This window comes from Acromyrmex echinatior, chromosome 19 (assembly GCF_024713525.1).
Source record: "Acromyrmex echinatior isolate Ae372 chromosome 19, ASM2471352v2, whole genome shotgun sequence".
NCBI classification, from domain to species: domain Eukaryota; kingdom Metazoa; phylum Arthropoda; class Insecta; order Hymenoptera; family Formicidae; genus Acromyrmex; species Acromyrmex echinatior.
In genome coordinates, this window is record NC_141870.1 from 2,224,750 (window position 1) to 2,252,584 (window position 27,835).

The 27,835-nt window shown below is 40.0% G+C and overlaps 3 protein-coding genes across 3 annotated transcripts in view; 1 reads left to right on the plus strand and 2 right to left on the minus strand.

Moving 5' to 3' along the window:
- LOC105147799 (uncharacterized) overlaps nucleotides 1-8,332 on the plus strand; it is a 25,986-nt gene extending 17,654 nt beyond the window's left edge. The window contains exons 8-12 of the mRNA XM_011059056.2: nucleotides 227-352; nucleotides 1,896-2,123; nucleotides 2,826-3,077; nucleotides 6,843-6,973; nucleotides 8,176-8,332. Of these exons, the coding sequence (XP_011057358.1) occupies nucleotides 227-352; nucleotides 1,896-2,123; nucleotides 2,826-3,077; nucleotides 6,843-6,973; nucleotides 8,176-8,286 (848 nt within the window). The 3' untranslated portion in view covers nucleotides 8,287-8,332. The remainder of the gene's footprint in view (nucleotides 1-226; nucleotides 353-1,895; nucleotides 2,124-2,825; nucleotides 3,078-6,842; nucleotides 6,974-8,175) is intronic.
- Nucleotides 8,333-11,574: 3,242 nt separating this feature from the next.
- LOC105147800 (uncharacterized) overlaps nucleotides 11,575-27,835 on the minus strand; it is a 49,961-nt gene continuing 33,700 nt past the window's right edge. The window contains exons 18-25 of the mRNA XM_087416115.1: nucleotides 25,879-25,993; nucleotides 24,723-24,859; nucleotides 22,672-22,811; nucleotides 21,742-21,844; nucleotides 21,494-21,519; nucleotides 20,647-20,721; nucleotides 20,387-20,567; nucleotides 11,575-13,219 (exon numbers count right to left, since the gene is read on the minus strand). Coding sequence (XP_087272241.1) covers nucleotides 13,038-13,219; nucleotides 20,387-20,567; nucleotides 20,647-20,721; nucleotides 21,494-21,519; nucleotides 21,742-21,844; nucleotides 22,672-22,811; nucleotides 24,723-24,859; nucleotides 25,879-25,993 — 959 coding nt within the window. The 3' untranslated portion in view covers nucleotides 11,575-13,037. The remainder of the gene's footprint in view (nucleotides 13,220-20,386; nucleotides 20,568-20,646; nucleotides 20,722-21,493; nucleotides 21,520-21,741; nucleotides 21,845-22,671; nucleotides 22,812-24,722; nucleotides 24,860-25,878; nucleotides 25,994-27,835) is intronic.
- On the minus strand, nucleotides 15,635-19,602 carry LOC147906637 (uncharacterized). The gene is made up of 2 exons (XM_087415983.1): nucleotides 19,465-19,602; nucleotides 15,635-18,704 (listed from the first exon to the last, which is right to left on the minus strand). The coding sequence occupies exons 1-2, from the start codon at nucleotides 19,600-19,602 to the stop codon at nucleotides 15,930-15,932; spliced, it is 2,913 nt and encodes a 970-aa protein (XP_087272109.1). The 3' UTR covers nucleotides 15,635-15,929.

Genomic DNA, 27,835 nt, shown 5'->3' on the forward strand with positions numbered 1-27,835 from the left:
ATTCGTTTCGTCTTTTAGTCTAAACGCTGAAGTGCGCATTTATATACTACTATCCATCTAAATATAATCCGTAATTGGCTGTATCCTTGTACATCGAAAATTTTTGCTTGAATTAAGAAACATGTCTACGTATAACTTTTTAATTTTTCGAAAAACCTTGCCGCAGTATTTTTAGATTCGTAAATTTCGGGACATCGTGTGTTTATATTTGGACCTCTGTGTTTAGATATCAACGAGTGTGTGGTTGATAATGGCGGATGCATGGAGGTATGCGAGAACACCGACGGGAGCTTCTTCTGCGCCTGTGACGGGGACGAGAAGGCCCTGTCATCCGACGGGAAATCCTGCGTAGGTACGTGCTCCTTGACAAATCACTTTCCGTGCCTCGTTCATTTCACAGGAGACGTGAACTCCACAGTGCCAGTATGGCACGATGATCGAACGCGATGGGTGAATACGGACGGATGAACGCGATAAGTGAATACGATGTACATACTGGGTATTGCCGCGGTTCTCTTCGCCTCTTCGAACAAATTTCAACGCCTCTTCCTCGCGAGAAAAAAGTTCTCGCTCGAGAACGCCACTCCTCTTTTGTCGTAAACTTTTTAACGTTTTTTCAATTACATGTAACTTGGTAAATTTCCCGAAGAAAGAAGAAATTTACGCGTTAACGGGAAGCGTAGAACCGGCACCCGGTTAGTCGCGGTGCATCCGCAGGGGTAGTATTATGCAAAGCTGTCACGCAGGAGCGACTTCCACTAGGACGCGTCAGTCGCGATAGGTCCTTGCTCTGATGCCGCCATTGGCATCTGTAATTCCTGTCTTATGTACATACATATCGTATTTGATACGTGGAAGCGTTGCGCGGCTGACGTGGCTGACATAATACCGCGGCGATGTGGAGCGTTCCGCTTTGAGCGCTCGTACATACGTAGATTACGCCCGGAGCTCGCGAGCTTTATGAGCCATACGTGAATGCTAGGCTCGCGTTGACGCCCGCTGTTAGTTCGAGGCAGGTTCCACTTAGTGTGCGAGCCACACAATCGATATCTGCTCACCAATGAATATCCGCTTAATCGTTTATTTGTTCTCCTGGGACGAGGTAACATCGCGTTCAAAGAAAAGGAAGTGTTTTCATTTTATTCGCGTTATGTGTCGGAAATTGAAGTAACTGAGAGCGTCAGAAGTATAAATTGGATACGAATAATGAAATTTAATGTACTTAATCGCGGAATAATGTCTAGCTATATTTATAAAAGCGTCTTAATCCTTTGATGCCACTCTTAGTATGGAATTCCCCTTAGCCTGAATTCCCAATTTTAATTATTCTTTGAATATTTCTACAGGTCGCCATTATTCTTATGTTGTTAATTTAACTGAAACAATTTAACTGAAGGAAATGTATTAAATTTCGTTCATTATTTACTAAATTCTTACGTTTATTTTTTGAAGCTAGCCATAGAAATGGCTTTACATTTGAACACACATGAAAATGAAAGAATAGCAAAATGTTATTTAATTCGAGGGATTACTCCTTTTCTAACAACGCAAATTATAACTTTTTAATAATAGAAATACATTGCCTTGTTATCGTGTTATATTCCTTTATGTCTAGATTGTTTCGATTGAAAAAATGTATTATATGTTCACTTTATGCGATACGATACTCAGGGTGTTTCACTTGCGACAAAACGTACAACGTGGTATCGAAGGATTAAAGTTTTTGTGAAAAAAATTCTTCGAATTACAATTTCAAAAGTAACGAGCATTATTCTCTTTCTCGAATCGGTGATTCCTCGTTGGTGATTAAAGCTTTCGCGTCCCATATGGATTTATATCCCGGACTATAATCCATGGATGGGATTATATAAAATTTTTTATCTCGTTCATTCCAGACATAAATAGTATCGCGTGCCTGCCGTTAAATCCGGTCGATCGCGGCTATTTAATATGCTCCCGATCAGCCACATCCAAGTTGTGGCGCGACAGGCGAAAAGTGCCCAATCGACCTAGCACGAGGTGCTTCCTGAAGTGCCCCCGTGGGTATCAGCTTCGCGGTGAGTACGAGTTGACCTGTCGATCCGACGGCACCTGGGACGGACCGCAGCACGGAAAATGCGTCAGTGAGTATGGAAGTTTCTAAAAAAAGACACAGTATGTACAATTTATCGGCGTGGAATAACGATTTTCGTTACACTGTCTTTCTTCCTGCTTCTCTCGATTTCATTTAACTCAACCAGATATTTCTGAGTTCACGGTACTTTAATATTGACAGATAATTAAATTTTCAACGTAGCGATGAGTTCTTAAAAATATTTAAGTTTCATTAAACTTTTCTTTAAAACGGTTTCAAAGTTGTTTTTCAAATTGCGATCTGAAGAATTCCTTTTTTTTCTTCTTCTCGAGACAGTTGGAACTTTGAGAGACGCTCAATACTGGAAAATTTAATGACGAATATATTTAATTATGCGGGATAGAATTTTAATAATACAGGACGATTAAAACTTGACGATTTTTTCAAATGAAATAACATAATAATGTAACTTAAACATAAATTTCTTATATAACAATAAATTAATATTTAGATTACATTTTATATTGTTATTTTGAAAACCATCAGATTTTTTGGTACCTCAACCTGTAATACTCATACAAAATTTCGAGTACTCGTTTATACGGTTATCGGAAGGCATGCCTGTCCGTTTCCTTTATCAGAAATAGAAAGAATCACTAAAACATTTTTGGGCCGGGTTTTTACGGCCGCCTGAAAAATTGATGCGACATATATCGGCGATGGAATCGCCCCGTTCTTTCTCTCGCGACAGGATATAGCAAGCCCCGATTGGAGTGTCCGAAGGACGTCGTAGCCGAATTACCGCCTGGCAGGGACGAGGCATTCGTGACCTTCGATCAACCGGCGACCGATCTCGATTGGTTTCGATACGTGCGATCGAAGCCTTCCTGGGGTACGCGACTCGAAGCCAATCTGGAGCCTGGGATGCACGAGGTCACATTTTTCGCGCGACACCCGGTATCGAAGAAGCAGGCCAGCTGTGTATTACGCATTATCGTCAAAGGTAATTAATTTGCGCGGATGCGTGTTAACGACGTATTATGGCTATAAGCCCAGCTAACGATGATTCTCGTACGAGCGCTCGTGATAATCACAGTCCCCTCTACAGCAAGCAGAAATGGCAATTATTAATTCGTAATTGCCCAATCGCGATGATCCTCCCCTGTCTCGACAATGTATACATGTACCTTTTCATAGTTAATTATCACATCGCGCGATTTTTGTTCGAGGGAGGCAAAATACGATCTTCGCGGTTTTTTTTTCAACGTCCGCCGTTTCGTGCTCAATAATTTTTTAACGCTTTGAAAGGGATCGACTGCAAACGATTTACCACCGTTGAAATCGTTTAAAATCAAACACCAAATATTAGGTTCCCCGAAAACGTGATCATTCACTTAGGGTCAGTTACGCCACGGTAATCCACGATACGCCCCTGCATTAATTAATTCGGATTATAGAGATTGCACTTTGTGGAAGATAGTGCGGATAAACGTCTCTTGAATCTCACGAATCTTGATTAATAACAGATGGAGAAGGTAACGCGTAGGTCGGCTAATTCCATCGGTGGAACATATGTTAAATAAACTACAGCTCGCAGAATGGAGAGCCGTACATCATTTAACCGTCGCGAAACTTCGCAGTTTCTCAATGATTAACAGCGCGAGATTGAAATATTCCCTCCCTTGTTCCCATTTCTTGGCGCGCAAGATGATAATTCGGGATTCACGGTGGCGGCGAGGACGCTCGATGTAAACACGTCGATGTAACGCGAGTTCGCGCGGAAAAGAGGGAAGTAGCGCGCGGGTTGGCAAATTGTTACGTCGCCTCATAAACGAACGTCTTCGTATCAAAAGTTCTCCGCGTCTCGCCCGTTAAGACCAGGCGTAGAGATCCGTTAGATGCGTCTTAAGAATATTACGTCCCTCCTCGTGCACCCTCCACGCCACCCCCGACCTACCCCGACGCATCTTGTCGGGACGTGAGCGAAATACAGGCGGCAGCTCGTTGCACCGCGAGTTAAATCCTTATATGATTCCGCGTAAACTTACTTCTCGTGGCAGAAACCGGTAAATTATTACTGTACTCGTAAAAAACTTGCTACCTTCTTTTACTCATCACTGCAACGCTATTCGATTTGCGTTTCGAGCCAACGCGCGTAGCATAGAGAAATGCAATTTTCATAACGTATATGCAGAATCGGGAAGTTACTTGTAACGTCGTTATGCTGTTACAATTTTTTTTTTGTGCGAGTAATAAATAGGGAACGAAGTTACATTTTTTTACCTGTAATGTACATTTTTATAATTTAAAAGCTTTTCCGATCAACGCTGAAAACTGAAACTGGAGCCGAAATGTATATATTAATCATCAATGTTTTCTTTAATCTTTGCGACTGTATGTAATTGTCAAGATTGAATTTTATTAAAGCAGATACGCATTATTTTCTGCGTCGACTTCCAACGTTCATTTTGTTTTTGTTATTATCGTTTACATTTCCTTATTTGTGACGCAGTTACATTATTGAGATAAAAGTAATTAATGTAATCGTTACTTTTATTATTATTATTATTATTATTATTATTTTATATACTATAATAATGACACGAAAATACAAAATGTTCTAGAAAATGAGTTCGAATGTTTGGAACCATTTGTAACATTAATCTTAAATATGCAATTTTGTATAATGATTGTAGAGGAATAAAAGTACATTCTTGTTCTCTTTTTTTTCTTTATGTTCCTTTCCGTTATTTTTCTGCAGCCAACTAAAAAATGATAATTTTTTAATTATTATTGCTGTAGCAAATGAATGATATGTATAGTACATGGAAGTGCATAAACTTGTTTTCATATATTGCGAATGATAAAAACCGTTATAAATCTAGCGTTGAACTATCAATTAACGACACCTACTATAAACAATTGCATGCCATTAAAAAAAAAAAAGGTCATCGAAGTTTAGTGAAAGAGTAATAAAAACTAGCCATTGTTAATAGCCATTTGTTAATTTTTGAGTAACAGTAACAAGTTACTTTTTTAAATCAATAACTAGTAAGGAACTTTTATAACAACGAGCAACTTTTTTAGAAAAAAAAAAAAAAAGGAAATAACGGTAACGAGTTATTTTTAGAAAGTAACTTTTCCAATTCTGCATGTACGTCCGAAGTATCTTTAGAATTTGGAGCGCATAAATTTGTTAGTAAAAATGGCGGAAACAATCCGAAATCCTCGGCTGTTTACCTCCTCGAGTGAACCCTTTCGGACGATTTAACACGCCGCATTCCGGGCGTGTTCGATGCAAAGCTGCAGGTTTCGTTTAACCGGGCGGCATTCGAGGATTGCATTCGGCGTTCCGCAAATCTTATAGAAGTACAACGCTCTCATTTGCGTGCCTAAAAGTAAGTTGACGAAACTAATTTAATGCAAAACTCCGAAGCTTCATCACTGACACCAACGAGTTTTCTCAGGGAGAACGCTGGCCTGATTCCGCGGACAAGTCCGCGCTCTCAACTCGCCTCAACCATTTCTTTCTCACGAGCGGTAACGAGCGAGGGACTTGGCGCATGAATAAGCTTTTCTAGACCAGCGAGTGTACGACGCAAAAGAGAAAATATCAAATTATCCTCCCTCCTGAGAGCATAATTTTTTTTCACCCTCGTCCATTTGTTTCCCTCTTGTCCGGGTTGAAAAATATATTTACCGGGAAGGACACGCGCGCGGCAGCAGGAAAACTTGAATTAAGCTTATGTCGCACATCTTCCCCCCTCCCCCCCCCTCCCACCCCTCCGGTTTTATGACTCCAACGTCACGTTACGCACGACGAGCGATAAATGAACCTCCCTCTTCACTTTTGGACCTCTTCCATTTGGCCGACTACTTTTCGCGCCCGCGAATGCGTCAAGTCACCGATTCATCATTCCACGACGATGCGGAAATCGAACTTTCCGACATCACAACGTCCACTCGATTCGAATGGACCTTGCTGGGGGGGTAGTTTTCTCATACCTCGCAATTTTCTCGACGCGGCGCGAATGGTAAAACTAGCAGCGCAAGATCCTTGTTGCTGTTACTTCATCTTGCTAATCTCCATGATGCAAGTAAACTTGGTGTGTTTTGCGCATATTTTTTGCCACACCCAATGAGAACTTGGTCTACTTATTCATCTATTTTTCAGCGGTATTATAACAATTTCAAAGTTCTGGTTATAACAATTTCAACTAAACTGCAAAATTTTATCCTTAGCTCTAGCTTTAAATTATACAATTTATAATGTGTACACCATATTTTATTGATATTAAATACATTATTTATTTAGGCCCGTCTTTTAATCATATTTTCTGTACTCTTCGTCTTTGGGAAATGAAAAAAAAAAACTTATTGATTTGTATTTCATTCACTGATCACCGCAACTTTTGCAATCTTTCACACAACACGTCGGCATAGTATTTCACTTATGTTCTTTAAAAGCTGTGGATCGGTGTATTATTCTGAAAACAGTAAATATTTACTGATGGTAACACCAGTATAAATGTAGCTAAAATCACTGATTCACTTTGAGAGAGAGAGAGAGAGAGAGAGAGTACAATTACATCTCACAATTATTTCACAGTTTACATCACTTTAGAATTTCCATCATGTGCTATCATATGACAAGTACGCGACTTATTGTAACAAAAATGCTGAAATTAAGGTCAGCGCGTTGCTGTGCGTAAACTCATTTTAATTACAAGTACACCACGTTTATTTATAGCTAATCCCAAACTTGTAGGTGGCGAGGCCCCGAAAGTTAACAATTGTCCGAGAGACATCGAGGTCGTCGGGAGGAACGGAACGGCGATCATGTGGACGGAGCCGACCTTCACGGATAACGTGAAAGTGACGCGAATCAGCAATAATGAGGTAATTAAGTATCGGATTTCCCTCTGAAATTCGTATTAATTTTGCATCCGTCGCGAAAATCCGAATAATGAGTTCGTTTTGGATGAGGCCGCAGTATCCTAGAGCGGTATCCTAATTACGGATGGATAATTGTAATTGACATTCTGATACACACGTTCTATAAACCGATGTCTGTCTATAATTATTCAATAATATCAACATTATCTGATCCGTTTGATTTCCATCTCGGATATTCGACGTGTACGGATCATAAACAAAACTGGTTGATACCTCGATAATCGATGTTTACGTATCATAAAAAAATTTGTCGTTTTAATATGTACATTTGATATACTCGTATCGGTGCAGCGAACATACACATACACACACACACACGTTGCGAGGACTTAATAATCGCTCGAATTGGGCGGAACGCGATTTTCAGCGAATCGTTAATATTTTGCAAGCGTGAAAATGCCCATTATGTGATATTATCCAGCGGAACATATCGAGATTGCTATTTTATAAAACGAGGGAAAATCCGCTGGCAGAGATACGGATGCGATAAATTAAGTTCTACAAATGAATGATCACGGATGCTTTTCTCACAATAATGTGAGAACGCCCGTTACTGCCCGTTACAATTTCCTTTACAGAATTGCGATAATCGCGGCACACCAAATGACTTGATTAATTAACGGTGATATCTAAAATTAACGCGCGATATCGGAATGTGTGTACTGTATCGCCGGCTTTAATTAGCTTGTTTGTCGACGCGCGTCAATTATTACCCGAATTGTACCATAGCTCCGCGTCATTCGTTCCCAAAACCGCGCGCTTTTTCGTGAATAATGCAAATTTTTCGTGCGTCGAGGTACGACTGAGCAAAAGCCTCGATTCTCGAGTCGCGAAAGTCGCGAGCGTAAAATTAGTTAAGCGTAATTTTCCACTGTAAACGAGAAAGAGAAAGAGAAAGAGAGGATGAGGATGAGGATTTTGGGGAATAAATCCGCCAGGAAGCGGAAATTCCCACGCTTGGCCCGTGCCAAAAATTCTCGTGCGAACTCACCCCCCCTCCCCCCGGAAGGGGGTTGATATTCAACTTGCCGGAAGTCGGTGGCGAATTTTGCACGGCAGATCTGCCCTCCTCTCCACCCCTTATCGTCGCGCTCCACCGTGGTTTGTCGTTGGCGACGATATTTTTTCGTCTTACCCTGTCGCAGAGTCCAGGTCGTCGCTTCGACATCGGCGGTCACAGGATCGAGTACGAGGCGAGCGACGACGCCGGTTGGTCGAGCAAGTGCGTCTTCGTCGTGGTCCTTCGTCAGGGATAAACGGCCGGAGGGGTGCGACGGGGAAGAATCAGGGACGCGAGAGCAAGAGGAAGGAGGAAGAGAGAAGAGAGAAGAGAGAGAGAAAGAGAGAGAAACGAACGGAGTGAAGAGGAAAGAAACAGCGCGGAAGAATAACGATAAGGTAATATAAATGGAAATGTTACGGGAATCGGGTATACACAGACGTTCCTTATGTAGGCCCCGTAATGGATTCCGTTTTGTCCGGCAGGTTACACGCGGGAAAAGTGAGAAAGAGAAATGGATATATCGTTTCGCCTGTACTGGTGCAACCCCTTTCTCAGCTCTCTTCCCCCTACTCGCGTACTCGCGTAATGAAGTTTTAAGACAGGGATGGAAGTACGTAACGATTAGCCGCTAGATTTATGCGATCGAACTCCCGTCGACTGCCACTTTTGATAGATAATAATAATGTAATGATAGTTCGTATAGTGTTGTACGAAGCATTTCATTGTAAGAAGCGAAGATCATTGTCTTGCGCAGATGGGGGAAGGAGGTGGGATTTTATTCAGATAGAAATGCGAAAGTCTCGATGGCTCGTATTAAAGTTTTCATAACAGAGTCTGGTCGCAAATGATTTTGTCAAAATCCTACAGGAGAGAAGTTATATATATTTCTTCTCTGCATATATATTGTCTCATTTTAATTACACTGTCTCCAACTGATGATTAATGTAATTTGTAATATTTCCAAGCGGAACAACGAGTCATTATGATATCAAAATGATGTCAATATGACTCCATAATGATCATTAAAAATCATTTTTCAATAATTTCCGATTCATTTTAATGTCATTTTATCGTGACTTGTTGTTTTGCTTCAGTTAGATCTCTTCTTTATTAATGAACTCTATGAATTGGTATACAAACTTATACCTGTTTCACTTCAACTTATCGCACAGTATAGTATACACTAGTTCAGAGAGTTCTCTGATAAAGAACAGGCTTATAATTTCCAGTTCCAATTTACAATCGTATTTGGAGTCCGACAAACCAAATCGACGCGCAGTTTATAGAATTGAAAAATATATTTGCAAATTTACACATAAATATTATCAACATCGAAATCCGCTTTGACTGAAAATAGGAATCTTTCTCTTATTTGCTTTCTATCATCTCATTCTATACTTTAATTAAGCTTATAGAGTGGGACAGTATAAATTAGAGTGAGATAGTAACACACACAGGGACAATATATATATATCTTTCTCTCTCATAAGATTTTGCCAAAATCGCTCATGGTCGGGCTTTGTTATAGGATCTCTAGCTCGTATAAAATTCGCGTCATACCGCTCGTGTAAAATTCCTGTAAAATTTTCGCGTGAAGCTAAGCCTCCAATTTTGTTGATCAACGGCTATCGCGGTGGTGCATTCCTGCCTTCTCCCTCTAATCACCATGTTGATGCAATTTTTTTATTGCGATCACGGGGAAGACGGTGCCAGCTACCAGCTACATAATAATACGTTAACAACCGCATTACGCGGGGCGAAACTCGCGTTATCGATTCCTGCCGTACGTTGAAATTAACGGGCGCCGATTACGATACGACGTCGTGCGAGCTCCCGATAAACTTCCGCGTGACATAACGTATTCCTCGCGAATATATTCCGTAGCAATTAACGCGGCTGTCTCGCATACGAGGCAAACCTACCACCCGATTTCTTGCCCGCGACAAAATTATTCCGCCGAATATATGCATTCCACTGACAAGACCAGATAATGGAAGATCAACGCGCATTGCCGCCAAAATCACACGCGTTCGCTGATGTTCCGTGCGAACTGACGCGGAATGTGGCCATGTTAAGTCGTAGAAATCATCGTGATTTTAGGAGTGATATTTAGGAATCGTACTGATAGAGAGAAAAGTATAAATAGAAAAAGAGAAAGAGGAAATCACAGCGTTTGATTTCGAGATTACGAAATTTAAAATGTCTTATGCAGTATGAATATCAAGACGCGACAAAACAAGTATGGTATTGAAATACTGTTTACACGAAAAGAATAGTTGCTAAAGTATCTAAAAATTTAACTAGGCACAAATCTGAAAACAATTTTGTTGGATTATCAAAATAATTACGTAACGATGTTCAAGCTGGTTGTTAGAATGCCAAAACTTGCAGCGTTACTCGTCACGCTTGAGTGTCGTATATTATTTTGGTAACCCAACAAAATTAGTTTCATCTGTATTCAGCTAAATTTTTAGGTACTTCAGTGAAACCATGTATAGTTCGTTATACAACTTGCAAAACCATGTATATTTCGTACAACTTTAATATTATGCTAACTTGTTACTGTTTCGCGATGCGTTTCGTTCGAGTGAAATAACTATAATTTTTAACTGATATTGTCTTTTTTTACAGTACGCGGGATTAATTAATCACATACACTTTTTCAAATATTCTTTTTTTACCATTACGAGAAACATTCACAAATTTCGATTGTTTGGCAAAAATTAGTGATTATTAGGAAATTATAATTTTTCCTTCTTTCTTTCTCCTTTGCAGCCTTGCTATATATTATATTAAATGATGAATAATAAATTCTCGAGGTACGAGAAATGAAAAGTGTAATTCCACGAAGTACAGCTGCGAGAGGTCTGTTTACAGAGTTGGCGCGTCGAATAATTAACTGCAGTCTAATTACAACGTTCTGTCACAGGCAAAATGCGTATTTGCAAGCAACAGAAATTCTGCCTTCTTAAAGCTTCCCAATTACGAAGCCGTCGTCCTCTTCTTGTCGTAAATGATTATCAGTTACCATTTACTCTCGAGACTGATACGAGAGACCCGTGTGCTTGTATGAGCTTTCATTAATACGCACTCGCGTGGAACCAACAATTGTTCACGTTTGCGTCATTGATCAATTAATAATGCTCGTTATGTAAGCTGGTAGCGATCGGCGTATTTAATAATCACGGCGCTCGTTCACGATGCGGTTCACTAAACGACGAAATATCGTAATAGTATAACGCAAAGAAGGAAGAAGAGTATTGTAAAATGAGCTCAGATCGCACATACAGGTGTAATTTTGCGTCATACTATACATATTAGATCGCATCGCATTTAAGAGGAAATACGTAGCGTTTTAAAGAAGATTATTCTTCTTTTAAATTGATTTCTCGTAGAATTCAAATAAATTCGCAATTTCACATACATAATCTTTTTTTTTTTATGTAGAGTTACATATAAAACTTAAACATTCCGGTCCAAAATTATCCCCGCCAGAGTGCGATCCAACCTCATGTCGGTAGCGTAAGAAGATAGGTAGATATTTCGTTTACTATTTATTAATATTCCTCTACCGTCACTCGCATATCATTGTTACGATAACGATCGTATATTAATATAGATGTATAAAATTTATGTACTAAATATACGTGTATACATATATATATGTACGTATGTATATTACAAAAAAATCGCCATATAATCTGCGCGAACCGTCGCGATTCGGCATGGCCGCAGGTACGTTGTTTGTTATTGTTATTACGTAACAAATGTATACCGTTATACGATTTTATTGATGTTGCTTATTAAAACAATCGCGCGCATGCCGTGTCGCGTCGGTTCGTGCGAACTCACTTATTTTATATTATCTATTCTTAAATGGTATTATTGACGATGGCAGACTTATTTCGTTGCTGATCTATATATACTTCGCTATGCGGAAATAAATCTACTGCTGCGATGTCACTGACCGAGGCACGAATTCTGAAATGTCTTAACAAAGGACGCACTGATTATAAGGAAAATTGAATTCCAATGAAATGACCCAGACAATATACATGTTCAAAATGAGACAAAAGATATCTTGAAGACATCTTAGTCCAGGTCCACAATATTGTTTTAAGAGACTGTAAGTCGTAAAGCCGCAAAAAATGACCAATCACAATTATATGAGAATATGAGAAAAATAATTGACTGTGATCAATTTCTTACAGGTTTACAGGTTTTTAAAGGTTGTGGACTTAGACTTAAGTATGTTCTGATTTTGGACTTTTTGTTGTTTGAGGAGTTTTACATATAATGGATGAACAAAAGATGTCATAAGCACAAATAATGCATAGTTTTTGATGGTGTGATAAAGGTGCTCAAAGATGCAACCCAAATACACATGTCCAAAATGGAGACATAAGATATCTAAAAGACATCTTAGACATCTTTAAAATATCTTATGATGTGATGTTTTAAAGATGTCTTATGTCCCAATTTTAGATATAGTGCTGTCTGGAAAGTTTTACATTTTTGCATGCACCGTAGCTCAAAAACTATTTATTATCGAGCCTTGACATATTTCTTGTTCACCACATTATAAGCTATAATATATGTGAAAATTAATTAATTTCACGGCAGAGCCCAATTTTCCATATAATTAATGCTCCCTTCGAAAATGATGACAATTCCGCGAACGTATGCTAATTATATTAATAGATTTCGTACATCCTTCATTTATCAAAATCGTGCAAAGAAGGTATAAAAAAAAATGGATACTTCGAAAAAAAATATACGCCACCGCTTACGAAACAAAAGTACCAGTATCGCCAGTTACAAAGTACCGTATTGCATCATTTTCTTTTAGGCTATGCTTTCCAGAGTTAATTACAGCAATCGATCTTCATACTAGTTGTGGGTACGCGCAAGAGGCTCGCAGGTGCCGATTTACACGACAGCCTTTCCTCGGGGAGACTGGCGGAGTTAACTTACGTTCGCCTATTACATGTCGTTCACGAGCCCTTACGTGCAGCATTCATGCCGAGGCGGCAATATTCTAGTCTCGACGCGGCCCGCGCCGTAATGAGTCGGTAGCGAAACTACGTGATCGGTCCTCGTGGCGCGTTGCCGATATTGCCGCTGCTGCAGCTGCTGCTCCCATTCCTGCCGGAGGGGGTGGTATTGTTGTCGGCCTGGATGTCGATCTGAGAACACACGTTTCTCTATTATCGGGTCTCGTCGACGTGTGCAATATACGCGCGTAACCAGAAATATTATTTTCAAGCCGAAGAAATGGCCTCTTTTATCTTCACGATAAATATTTTTAACGTTTCTTTATCTTTAGAAAATGGGGGGTGGGGGGGGGTCTATTTTTCAAATCTTACCGACAGCTTTTCCTTAAGTAAGATTTCTTGTAATTCATTATTTCATTGTACTTTCTTATCTCGAAATATGACACTGTCAGCGTTACCGTAATAACTTCTCCATTCTGTAAAAGTTAGATATTGTCTAATGTATCGGAAGAATACGAGGTAAAGAAAACTGGCAAAGCACTTTAATTTCTTCTAGATAAAATTCCGAGCAAATTTAACATTTAACATTTTACGTTCCTAATCCGTACTTAAATAACTCTATGAATATAATTTGGTCGCTTTTACAGCTTAAAATGTTACACTACGGGAACAATTGTACTAAATATCAATCCAATTCGATTACTTACAATTTCCATATAAAAATGAATATATTTTAAAAGAGCTTCCTTTCAATCGAAACGCCAGACATTGTTTAAGAACAATAATAATGGTATCAAAAGTAAATGTATGTATTGTTACTAATAAAAAAAAGTAATTGAAAAAGCATTGTAAAAAGAAAACCGTATGTCGTATTAAAAGGACATTTAAAGGTTAATTATATAACTTTCGCGAAATGGGACAAGACTTCCATGTAATAAAGATCTTTTAGGTCATCGTAATCATGAATTTTCAAGATGCGAAAGCTTCGATTACAATAGCTGTAATTAATTATACTGAATTAACTGACGTCATCTTTTAAAAGGTAAAAAGGATTTCAGATAAGTCGATGTCATAAGCTAAGCTGTCGAAATGCAGATGCAATGGAGTCGTTACGAAAAAGCGAATGGAAAAGTGGAGAGAGGACGAAGGAGAGTAAAAGTGGCAGACAAAAACTTTCCAAGTACCGGGTATACAGTCGTTAATCATATGAAGTCAATTTACGTCAGATTACCAAGATTGATTAGATACACTGAAAGCCTGATGCATCAAAGGGTTCGGAAGGGGATTAAAGTATATTACGTCAATGTTCCATGTTACTTCGGCGCTTTTGACAACGTTGTAACGGTGGCCAATATCAGATTCTATGAATAAAACAGGTGTAGAGCTTCGTGTTGGCGCGCAACAACTTTCTCCAAATAGGGATTCGATAAACAAATTTAGATGGAATTATAGAAATTGTGATAAATTAACCTACTTCTAATTCCACTTTCTCATTATTATTACCGTTATTATTGTTATTGTAATTACGAAAGCAGCAGAAGATATACAGAAGTCAAAGACAAATCCCGCTTCATCTTTGGTAAATGGTCGTCGTCAGCTTGGAAACCGCTTTCAGCCCGCACATTGTCATTGTGTCCCGTTTTTCTCTTTACGTCTTATTAGCAAGCAGTGGCGCTAACACGCCTAAGAGATTGCGCCGCAAACCATGGCGTATGTAAATCATGCTGGCAACAACAGGCAGGGAGAGAGAGAGAGAGAGAGAGAGAGAGAGAGAGAGAGAGAGAGAGAGGAGACGTCTGTTCGAGCTGTTCATTAACTACTTCGTAGTGCGCCAACAGCACTTAGCCGTCGGTCTATTGTTACGATGCGGATGTTAACCCTCGTTGTAAGTTCCACCAGTGAATGACCACCGAATGTAGCATATATTTATTAGTGCTGTAGTTGCGTAACAGTGTTACGTGAAGTGATATATTATTATATTGTTCTTTTTAAAAGGAAATAAAAATGTGTAAGAATGTCAATTGTTGCTATCACGAAATTATAAATCATATTTAGTAAGCCAAAATAAAAATTGTTGTGATCAAGAACGTATTAATTCTGTGTCGGGTTATATAATTTTATTATGTTATTCTTTTTAAAAGAAAAGATCAGTTTACTATCACAAAATTATAAATTATAATAATAAATACGATATATAATTAATGCTGCATTTACATAATAGTGTACAGTAACATATTATTATATTATTCCTTTTAAAAGAAAATAAAAATATATGAGAATATCAGTTGTTGTCACGAAATTACAAATTGTATTTAGTGAGTCAAAATAAAAATTGTGATCGCGAATGTATTAATTTTTTGTCGATTTTCAATTTTATTATTCGTCAATTTATTATATTATCCTTTATAAAAGAAAATTAAAAATGTAGCATATGAAGTTAACCATCATGTTATCCGAAATTGTAAATCGTATTTATATTATATGTAAATACGATATCTAGTAAAAATTCTTATTTAGCAAAAATATCATAAATCAATTGTCGTGCATTAATTCTTTGCCAGTTTTTTTTTTTTTTTAGCATGGAGTCGTGGCCGCGAAATCGTGCTATTTTGAATCGTATTTAACGTTTGTTATTACAGTATACATGCAATTTGGCGATAATAATAACGCCAGCAGAAATATAAACGTCGATCGCGATTTTATCTGTTTGCCAATTATTTCGCGCAGCGCTTTGTTTTAACTCCCACCGTTTCGATTTAAATGAGTTTACATTTGAAAATTCGTTATGCCTGGCTTAGCGTGCAACGAACCATAACTGCAAATCGTTTTGTAACAAAGACTAATTATATTAAAACATGATGTAAATATTAACGTTGGTATCAACAAGATATAATATGTATTTTCATGCAACACTTTCCATACTGTACGACAGTTTGCACAACAACTCGGGATTTCTTTCGATTCTATCCAGCACGGTTTGCAACTCCTGTATCTCCTCGGGTGACAGCGGTGTTCTCTGCTCCGACAGGATGGATATGGCGTCGGAGAGGCTCAGGGACGCCAGAGCGACGCCGTCTTCATCGCCGTGATTCCGGAGGCCCTGTTTCAACAACTTAATATATCTCTTCAGAGCGGAATTCATCGCGAGTCCTATTTTCGAATCGTGTCGCGGAAGTTGCAATTCCTCATCGGCGCCGCGTCCCGTGATATCATCCCGCGTCCGCGTCTCTCTCGCCTCCACGAAAGATGACGCCTCCGCGAACGGAGATTCATCGTATCTCATTTCGTCGACCGTGCCGTTTGATCGAGTATTCAATTTCATGCCCTTTAATCCGCTTTTCGTCTCGGAATTTGCATCCCGCAGTGCCGGATGCGATGCCGCGACGGCGGATTCGTGCAGGAGGTTCTCGGAAAGATTGTTCACGCTGGCGAGTCTCGTTCGCAGATTTCGTATAATTTTCGATACTCTCGGTCCTGCGATGTCGTTGGCGTTGTTAGATTTTACGTCGTTTTCCGTCTTCGCGCTTCTCCGAGCTATTCCCGTATTCTCCCGCGAATCGATCCGGGACGTAAGCCCCGCGAATTTCTCGCTGTCGGGGATCGCGGATTTATCGGTATCGTCGGCCGGGTTTAACACTTCGCCGGATAATTCAATCTGCGGGCTTAGCGACACGCCTTTCGAGGGATTCTCCGTGCTTCTTAACCGTCGCCTTCCTCCATCGTGATTTAATTTCGACCGGTTCTCCCGTCTATCTACCACGGATGGCGACTCGGGGTCGAGTCTTAGCGCATTATTCCCGGATACTGGCCTTTCTCTCGCAGCGTCGGTGGTGCCGGATCGGCTCGTTATTAATTCTGGCTCCTTTGTCCCCCAAGTTTCGCTTTCAGTTACAGGTGCATTAGCGAAGAAAGCGGTCGGAGACGAGCGCTTCCTCGGGCGACCCAGCGTCCGTGCTACAGACGACAAAAACGACAAAGCGGCATTGTCAACCATTGTCGAGATCGCCGTTCTGCTGGTGGACATTTTTTCCCCGGGGGGCGAATCGGTAATCTTCAAAGTTCGTTCCTCTTCATTATCTTTCACCATGACGCTTCCGACGACATCCTTTGATTTACTTCGCTGCTGCCCACGCGGCCGTGTCGTGAAATCCTCTCCGCGTTGTTGTTCTTTTCCCCTCGCCGCTTTTCTAGACAACGCCGGATTACGGCTCATCGAGCCATTCCTTGCCGAGGATTCCTTCGAACGAAACTGTCCCCGAGACGAAACTGTCAATTTCTGCTTCGGCAGACCACTTCCGCGCGCCGACGAGGGTTGCGGTCTCGCAAACCTCGCGGCGGAAATCTCCGTAATATTTCCTCCGTATTTCCTGTTGAAGGAGGTCCTTCCGTTCCCCGACATCCAAGGGGGACGCGACGACGCGCGGTTCCTAGAACTGATCGATGATTCGCGCGAACGGCACAACATTTCGTCCTCCCGACGTTTGCTGGATTCGCTGCGGATGCTGGCAATCTCGCTGGAGCTCACCGAAATAAAATTTGACCTCCCACTCGCCTCCTTTTCCACACGACGTTTCCCCGACAATGGGAACACAGCGAGTGGGTAATCTTCCAATTTTTTCTTGGATTCGCGCGAACGACCCGCGCTCGTCCTCGGTCTCGGTGATCCCGTAGCTTCCCGTCTTTCCAGCGATGTAGCAGCGCGTGATAACGTGAAGATCTTGCAAGTATTTCTAGCACTCGCTGGTCGATCGTTTCTCGTCGAAGATTCCTTTCTCCTTCCAGGACCGGCGAATTGCGGACAGTCATCTTTCGCGTCATGTCCAAGTGTCGCTTTATCGGCACATTTACGAGATCGCGTCGGAATCAACCTTCTCAAAATCGGCACTTCCGATTTTGAATCCTGATTGCTCGTCGCGATCTCAGGAACGTCATTCAGTGGCGCTCGAATGCACGGATTCCCATTATCGTCCAAGCTGGGTAATTTTCGAGGATTGCCGTCGATGTTTTCCGAAAGATGATTTCTGCTGTTTTCGCGATCGATGCCATTGTCGGAAATCGTTGCCGTTTCCTTCTCGCTAGTCCGCGGTCTTCTTGTACCTTTCGACAAGAAATGGTCCAGCGGATGAAGACGTTCGACATTTTTCCGACTCGTTGCATCGCCGATGTCGTAATACTCCTCCACAAAGTCGAAAAGACTATGGTTGTATCGGTCGTTCAATCGTACGTCAATCACCGAGTCGGCCGAATTCAGATGCAGCGAATTCAAGACGACGTCGCCCGGCGGCTGAAAATCGTCGTACTGCTTCCTCAGGGTTGCTTCGATCAATTTGTAACGATACGCTTTGTAATCGAGGTTCGATATGTCGATTATCGGATGTCGTGAGTCCACGAAGAACGAAGGACGATCCGAGGATGGACGTATCCGTATTTTTGATCCGCGATCTCCGATCTTCCGGTCGACATGGATCTCACGTCGACTGGAACTCTTTGAGATATCGCTGTTGCTTTGCAGAGTCGGCGTGGAATTGATCCTGCGAGCGGATTCCGGATGCAGACTGGAACTCGATGTGGAGTCGGCCAATTTGATTGGAGCCGGATAATGTATCAATAACGATCGATTGGCACGATCGTAGCGACGACGATGCCTGGTCTTCGTGAAGGCTCTCAACGGCTTGTCCTACACGTAACGTAATATTCAATTTCACCGAGAAAATGTAAGAAGCCACCATAGCAATCTGTTATACTACAATACGTTAAATTTCCCCTTTAAAAGGAGAGAGGAAATTTTTCGACAAAACTACTTTAATCTCGTTCCGAATCTTTTTCGCAATTATATACGCTTCTATAAGGGTGGGGAGGGGGGTCCTTCTCTCTTTATGGTGGGAAAAATATTCTCACTTCTATTCTGACTTCATAATGCAGTGTTCAGTTGTAGTTGTACATTATCGCCTTCAATGGATTCGATATAACGGTATCGCGGTGGGCGCGCTTTGCATTGTGTTATAAACGCGAATGTTATATCACGGTTACACCGAAAGAAATTGGAAAATTTACAGTCCAGCGCGGTGCTTCCGCTCGAACACCGCGGAAGCGTTATCGATGCGCACCCGCGTTTTAAAGCCGCGGTTCCCGAACGCGAGTTTTCGAGATAGCGCCGTCGACGGCGCCGTTACGTCATATATGAATAAAAGCCGAAGCGCGCCGTCCCTTGGCTCTTGTTTATCGAAGGAAATGCGCCGGACGAATAAAATGAAAAAAAAAAAATAAATAAATAAATAAAATAAAATAAAATAAAGAAAAGAAAGGAATAAAAACGTTACATCGTTCGTTCCTATTTCAAGCCGCGCAAATCCCGATAAGAGGCACTCGCGTAACGTTTTCACGCCCGACTATCCTATATCGAGGTAAGGGGTGAGACAATTTATCGGGGCACGTACAAGGAGGAGGTAAACGCGCACGATCAACGGCGCCGCTAACAAGATCGTCAGGGCTAAAGCGAATGCGCTCTCAGCCAGGAAGGGTGGTGTCGATCGTAAGGTTAAGACGAGTTTTCCCGGCACCAACACGTCGAACATCCCGACCGCTTGTTTCCCCGACCCCCGTCGTAATTGCAAATCGCCCCTCGTCGTCTTTCACACGTTTCACTTTAGACCGCCGATCGTAGGGCTGTGGATTCTCTCGACCGGTCGATGCCGCCTTCGAGAAGTTGACTGCCATCAACGATGTCTTCTATAATGGAGTACTATCGTCGATAGTCGATATCTCCGGTCTCGAAAAGCTTCGTTCTCTTCTTCTTCTTTTTTTTTTTCCTTTTTTTCCCCTCTCGATTTCTTTCTCCCTCTCGCAGCCTCATCTGCCTCATTCGGGTCGGCTTCATTTCAAATTAGCTCAATTATTGATTGCGGTATATGCCACGGTTTACGCTTCGTTCACATTTTATTGTTTATATGCATCGTTTCATATGTTGCTTTATTTATGTGCAAATAATGATGTTTATTTTAAATCCATCGCACGTATCCGTAGCGCGTGTATTTTTTTCTAAAATAAAATATCTATTTCTTGTTCATTTAGTCAATACTAAAAATGTCAAATTTTAAGATAGATTTCCATTTATATCTAATTTTATGTGTCATGCATTTTCGTACATATGTACATTGGTTTATTTTTACACGAAATTATAAACGGAACAGAAATTCTACAGCTGAAATTCTCTGACGAGAATTATGGTAAATTGGATTTTCGAGACATCATTTTAGTATCAGGATATTTAAATTATTTAGAAAGTTAATATTTGATTGTATCAATAATTAATCTCGATGAAACATGCATTTCTGGGTCATAACACGTACAAACACTTACAATTGTCGATATTGTACGACCTGGCATTGTCCGGACGATTCGGAGTCTGCCGGGTAGGCGGAAGTTCGCGATAAGGGGCTTCAGTGTCCGGGTAACCGTTCTGTCGATGCTCCGGATGTCGCTGATAAGCTCCCGAGAAGATTCTGGTGTATCTTAAGTAACAACCGCTCGGTATTTGCCACTGCAAGTCGAGTTAAGATACTTCTTGGAATCTCATTGACCTCGCGTGTAATCGCGTGAGCACTCTTGTGTCTACTTACCTCGTATGAGGAGCTGGGTACGGGCTGGGGCGATCTGCCAGGGCACATCAGCATCCTTCTTCTGTAGAATCTCGGCTAAACGAGGAGATAAGTGCACTATGAGACTTCCTACCTTCCCGCATGAATTTCTCTCTCGCGCTTTAATCTACGGCCATATCCTCGAAGAAGGGTCCTTTCTACGAGACGCGCGCGTGGTAGAACCACTTCTATTGAAACGACTATAAAGGATACCGGTGCTTCGATATTTTTGTCGGGTCGAAAAGCCATTACAACTAAAACCGTTTACTAAAATTGAAGCAGTAAGATCGTCTCGCGTATAGACTTATGTAATCCAAAAAAGGTAGATCGGGTAATGTCCGTTTCTATCATTGTATTGTAGATTAATTTAATCTCGGTTTAACTTTTATCTTTCTTTTCTAGTTTTAAGAATTAGAAAAAGATAAAGAGTAAATTAGATTGTGATTAAAGTTAACTCTTTATAGATACACTCGGTCCTTTTTTCAGGCCAAGGATATCGAAATTTCAATCTTAAATATTTTGACACCAAATTCACTTTTTAAAATAAAGATTTCAATATTTAAGTTAAACCGATTAAAAAACTATTTAGCAATGTAGCAAAAATGTTGAAAGGTAATCCTGAATTTTTCTAGAATTTTTACAAATTTAGAGTACAGTAAAAAATTTAGGCTGGAGAAAAAAGACCCAGAGTGCCTAAAATAATAAGTAGAAATATGTGTTCTTACGAGGGATTAACCTACATTGATAGAAATTGGCCTAAATTGGTTAAAAAATAGTCTATCAGAATTAATGTGTGAAATATCTGCAAAGATAATTTATTCATACTCACTTCGGAATCGAGAATATCCGTGGATTCTGCAAATATACGAAAAACAACAAATGTTGGTTCAATTGTGTTCTCCATCGATAATTACATTTATATATTTATGATAGAGAAAAATGTGACGCGACAATCCACCCTGAAGGGAATTAGCGATGTCGCGTCGCGACGCAGACAGCGTCGCGACGCCATTCGCGTCTACACATCGCGAAGCCCTTCTCGGGCTACTCCCGCGGGGCACAATGGCATAAATTTACCTCTCACGTGTATCGAGAAATGGCATTCGGCTCGATTTCCGGCTGCATCCGAGGCGATGTAGCGCACATCGTGAATGCCGGGATACATCACATGTCCAGGTCCCTATGCGAGACATACGATAATTAACTTTTCGCGCAATTGCATGGAAATTTCCTCTGAGGAAAATATCCGCTTTCTATGTGCAAAACGGTGTGCCGGCGACTAATCTTGTTCGTACGCTTCGTATTCGTCCAAAATCGGATACGATGTGACGCGATCGATCACTTTCCTTTTGTTTTCATCCTTCTTCAAATAACCCGATTAAAGGGATTGGTACAGCGTACTCTCCCTTCGCACGATTTCTTGTTTCAATTTGCCTAATCAAATTAACCGTCAGGTTACATAATGTATCCAAGGCCATTTATAACCAATGCTATCGAGAGTGCAAGCCACCAATTATCCACGGACCGGTTAACATGAGGATAGGATAATCTCTGTTATTACGTTAATAAAGTACACATACGCTTTCCGCGCCGAGACGCCAAAAGGATACAATAAAAACAGGACGGAAGCGTCGACCGACAATGATTAATCATCCAGCTGGTTTTTCCTACGGTACCGTTCGCGAGGAAAATCGTAGATACTATCCTCCGTCGCATTGCAGCAGTTTCTTCGTTGGGTCTCATTTTCTCGAAACACGAAACGGATAATTAATGGACGATATCCTCGCTCGATTAATATGCCCGATTGTCAACGGCAAAAGGGGGTTAATTAACTTCAAGGTGAGCCAACAGAAGACTGAGAAGTCTCGACCGGTCGATATCGGAGACATAAATTTGCAGAGTTAAGGAAACACTGAGAAAATTTCATAGATACAAGGAAAGATCGTACATGAAACGCTGTATCCGACAGCGAATGCTGATATCGATTGCTTCTTGACGAGTACGTACCCTCGTTTTATAAACGTGTCCCACGCCAACGTTATCGGTGAAGGTCGGTTCTTGCCAGAATATCAGACGATTTCGTTCCCCCGGACTCAGTCTGACCTCGAAAGACACGGGACACATAGTAACCTTGGGGTTTTCGGTATCTGAAAATATATCCTAAGAATTACCGAATTCTCTCGTAAAATCGCTCTTGTGTAAAACTCATTTAAAATCTCGTGCTTTTTGCCGCAATCTATTATTATTAAGAATATTTTTATTTTTCTCTTTCTCTTTAGATTTTAACATGTCTGTTAATCCTCTGTGGATTTTTTGGCACAAACGAAATCTTTCTCTTAAATTTCTCCCAAATAAAGGAGAGCGGAGAGTCTGCCGTATCCTAAAATATTTTGTTAGTAGTGAGGTCTTATAAGTCTGAATTGTTTCACATTTTTTAAAAACCTAGAACAGTAAAAACAAACTTGGACAGGACAATAAAGGTTCAGATTATAGATGGAGGGAGTAAAAATATGATTTTCAGAGGATTAAGATTCTTCTGTGAATAACAGGTAACTAGAACATTTAAATTTGTATCACATGGAAAGGACAGTTTTGCTGAAATATTTAAAAGTTAGTTTGATACAGATTTGAAAATAACTTTGTTGAACCAGCAAAATACATAGTTACGTGCAACGTAAAAAATTTGAGCGTTCCACATAATTATTCTGATGCAAACGAAATTATTTCTAGATCCGCCTAGCTAAATTTTTTGGCATATACTTCAGAAAAACCATTCTTATCGTACATCTTGGTTACGAGATTGTAAACCCATTTGTTATCATCCTACGACGTGTATTAAATATATTCAAGATTTCACGTTCATCCGGTACATTCTCGTAACAAGAGCCTCTTTTCAATGGAACTCCCAACAATCTTGAATAGTCTCACATAGAAATGTAGAGCGAATAGAAATCGAGATAAAGCGGAATATAATAGACGAATAGAAACTTGGCGAGGCTAAGCGGTTTTTGAGACTGCAAAGATCGACGAAGGAGCGAAGGAGCACCAACGCGATTCTCGCGAGTACGTCCGATCGACGCGAGCTTATTCGGCGTAATCGCGTATCGACCACGATGCACTGGCACTCCTTCCAGCCGTTGCGTTGCGGAGAGAACTTGCTTAAAGCGAGTTTCACGAACTTTCAGAATGAGTAATTAAGCGGGACGGGACGCGGAGTGCACTTCGCCGCGGAAACTAAAGTTTACCCGCGTCGCGTCGGGACGATTCGAGTGTCGAGCCGATTCCCATCCCGATCGATTGTCCCCTGTGCGAAAAGTTTCCTCGGGAAAAGTAGACAAATCGAAAATAAAAGGGAACAGAGTGGAAGGTGGAAACTTGACGGGATTTTGATCCAAGATTGATAATCTATGAAATCAGAAATTCCGCTTCGGAGCTGTCAAGTTTTCTGCTCCCATTTTATTCTTATCCGCTCAATTGAACTCCCAGGAGGGCATAGTTGGGAGTTGAGAGGAGAAAGGTGTCACTCTTCGCATTAAAATAAAATGTCAAATTAAATCCTTTCTCATTATATCTTTCGTTGCCATTGAATTTCAACTATAGATTTTATTAGCGTTCATCGGTACGCTTGTTAATAATTCTGATCCTTATTATAATGTAATAACGTCCTTATCAAAATTTAATACTAGAAGGTAGTGATTAATTACTTACTTTGAGTATTAAAAGCACTGCTGTTCAATGCTTTTAATATTCAAAATAAGTAATTATATTCAAAGTAATTATAATTAATCATCATCTTTCAGTATTAAATTGGCCAGTATTAAGCTGAATTTCTATAAGGGGGCGGAATGGATAGTTAGCATAAGAAAAATATGGATATAATTTATTATTATTTGCTTCAATGATACGTTTACTTATACTGTTTATAATAGCGGTTCTTATCACCGCGACGATACTTAGTGCAAGAAAAAGGAGCTCGCAGGGAGGAGATCCATTTTCCTTTCCACTTCCCAAAGCGAATTCTTTTTGTTCCTGATTTCTCTCTTATGCGCTGGACTTACCGCGAACTCTTATCACGATCCTACAGGTGCTGGTGTAATTAGAGACCGGCGACCATGCCGTGAAGGTAACGACCGTCGTGCCCGCCGGCAGATCCGCTTGCAATTGCTTTGCCCATGGAGGTGAAGCGTGTACGTATCTGAAAAACATAAAAGGGAAAAAAGAAGAATACAAAGACCAGCGAGATAGACATGCAACCGAGTTACTCGATGTTTTATTCAAACTGTAAACTATTTCGTTTACATTAACAAATATATAATAATAGATTAATAAATAGAGAAACTTTGGATATTTTTTTATTTTACTATAGAAATTTCTCGAAATCGAGTATTAACTAAAAGATCTAAATTTGACACAAATAAATATTTGCCAATTAATATCGCTCTGCGACTAATTGGCAGATCCATTTTCATTCTACGAATGGATTTCTGTCCAGAACCGAAATAGAAATAATTCGCGTCACTCGGTCTAACAAATCTAAAATAGAATTGAGTAACAATATTTTTGAGTAAGGTAAATCTACCATAAATAAAGCTTCACATGTTTGATCAGAGCGGATTTTAATGCCTAATAATATTATAGTTTTACGTGAATCCTTATACTTTCCAACTCATTTAAACTGCGCGTCGATTATTTACAACCTTGAAATATAGTCTTAAATTGAAGCTGGAGTACGTGTTACAAATTAAATTGACAAACAATTTATTAATACTGATACTAATGAGCATCTTAAAACATTGTAAAAAATTTATTGTGGAAAATATTACCAAAACAAATCTATATATTTACACATTTTTTATGGAAAATAGATTCGAGTAAGATTATACATTAAATTAATAAGTAATTTAATAACTGCTAATAAGCACCTTAAAACACTTTAAAGGATTTATTGCGGAAAATATCATCAAGATAAGTCTATATATTTACTGTTTTGGAAAATAAATTCAAGAATACTATAAATTAAATTGATAAGCAATTTAATAATACTGATCGATGCTAATGATCGATGCATTTTAAAACACTGTAAAGAATTTATTGCGAAAAATATTATTAAGATAAATGTATAATATGTATTTTACATATTTTGAAAAAAAAATTCGGGTCGGATCAATTTTGGTAGTGAAATTGAAGATCTCTGCTCTATAATGCGCTTCTTACCTCCACCAATCCATGTTGGACTTTGGTTGCGGGAAAGTTACACGTATCGTGTTTTGCCTAGCCGGTAATTCGACGTCCATGTCCTGAGGGCAGCTCACGAACGGTTGTGGCGTGTCTACAGAGATAAAGTCGATAGTTAAACTCTTGATACCGATCGCCCAATTTCCCATACTATAACACGATAAGAAACTTCGATGGTGAGCAATTCCCATATCATTGGCCGATAGGGTTCAAGAAAGTTATTTTACTCCAGAAAGTATCACGTCGTGCGTGAAAAGGTTTATCAGGCTTTTATCGTTTTGCACGAGATGTAATAACAATGCAACCGTTAGACGTACAGAGATTTCGTAAAAACATTAGTTTTCAATGATACACAATCGATTTTCTTTTTATAACTGAAAAATCAATAATTTATTTAATCTATCGTTAAATTGAACGCGAGGATTCTCGGTTATCCTTAGTATATCCCCGTTCTATAGAACCTAAAGCCGTCCTTTATTTATAAAGCAACCATAAACGCGCGTAATATCGTTTGATGCGAGATAGGAACCACTTAAAGAGCGCCGCTCCAGAAAAGCATCTCTTTCAAAATGGGAGCCGATTTGAATATCTTTTGCCAAGAATGGATTTCCGAGCGATAGCGGCTGTAAACTAGCAAAAACCGAAGCGGCATGAAACGGACATAGAATCAAAATCTCCTTTCCATTAAACGAAACAATTAACGTCACGGAGGAAAGAACCGCGAAAATGTGCGCGGGAATGAAAAAGCTGGCAAAATGGATAAAACGAACGAGAGGAGAGAAGCCGGAACGTAAAAACCCGTCGGTCCGAGTAAGCTCGTTAAGAGGCGGCGTTAACGTATGATCTCGTTAGCAAGCAGCCTCTACACAGGAACTTTGTATTATTAAAAGCTGCTCCGAGCGGCATGACTAATCTAGCGCGTCCAAGAATTTTCGTCGTTAAGTTATTTGCTCGGTTCAGGCAATATTTTACGTTCGATCGCGCATGACGATCCGAACGTTCCCTTTATGTAAATTGAAAAGAATAACGTCTTGAAAATCGAAGGGAAATTTAATGAGAGCTCCAGACATCCCCTGCTTGGCGTAAGTCATAGACGTAATAAGCATAGACTGTGCATTCCCTGATCTTTATACTTCATTAAAAAGAAAACGCAATATTGAACCGCATCGGCATCTCTCTTTAACTCTCTTGCTCTGAGAGAAAGAGCAGTATCTGCGGTACAAACCAAGTTACCGTATTTTGTTCCTGAATTTATAGTGACAATTTCGTAGGAATGCACAATTTATATTACTTATTATTTCTGTTACAATAGGGTCTATTTTTAATATACTGGAACGCGCCTTTCCTGTATTAAACTATTGCAGAAAATTACAGACCGAGGAAAGGAAAACAAACAAATACTTTTTCTAATCCTTTCCTACTTACAATAGTAAAACCACATCAGCCAATCGCTGATAAAGAAAACAGTACAATTTTTGCATCAGAGTATCATTATTTAGACATTGGGAGAATTAAACTGTAAAAAACTGTGGCCCTATAGAGAAAAAGAAAGCAAACAAAGATTCATCTGATTTCTTTTCTGCTTAGAATAAAATGGCTAACTACGTTAGCCAATCAACGAATCGCTGACAAAGAAAACAGTACAATCTTTATATTAGAGTGTCATTATTTAGAAATTGAGAACTAAACTGTAGAAAACTGCGACTCGACAGAAAAAAGGAAGGCAAACAAAGATTTATCTTTCTGACTGTTTCCTACTTGTGGTGGGTAAAACTACATTAGCCAATCAGCGAATCGCTGACAAAGAAAACAGTACAATTTTTGCATTAGCATGTCATTATCCAGAAATTGGAACACCCCCACTCCTCAATGGCTCGTATTACAGAGCTCACTGACCTATTACGTCTATAGAGGTACTCGCTTAAACGCCCCTTTA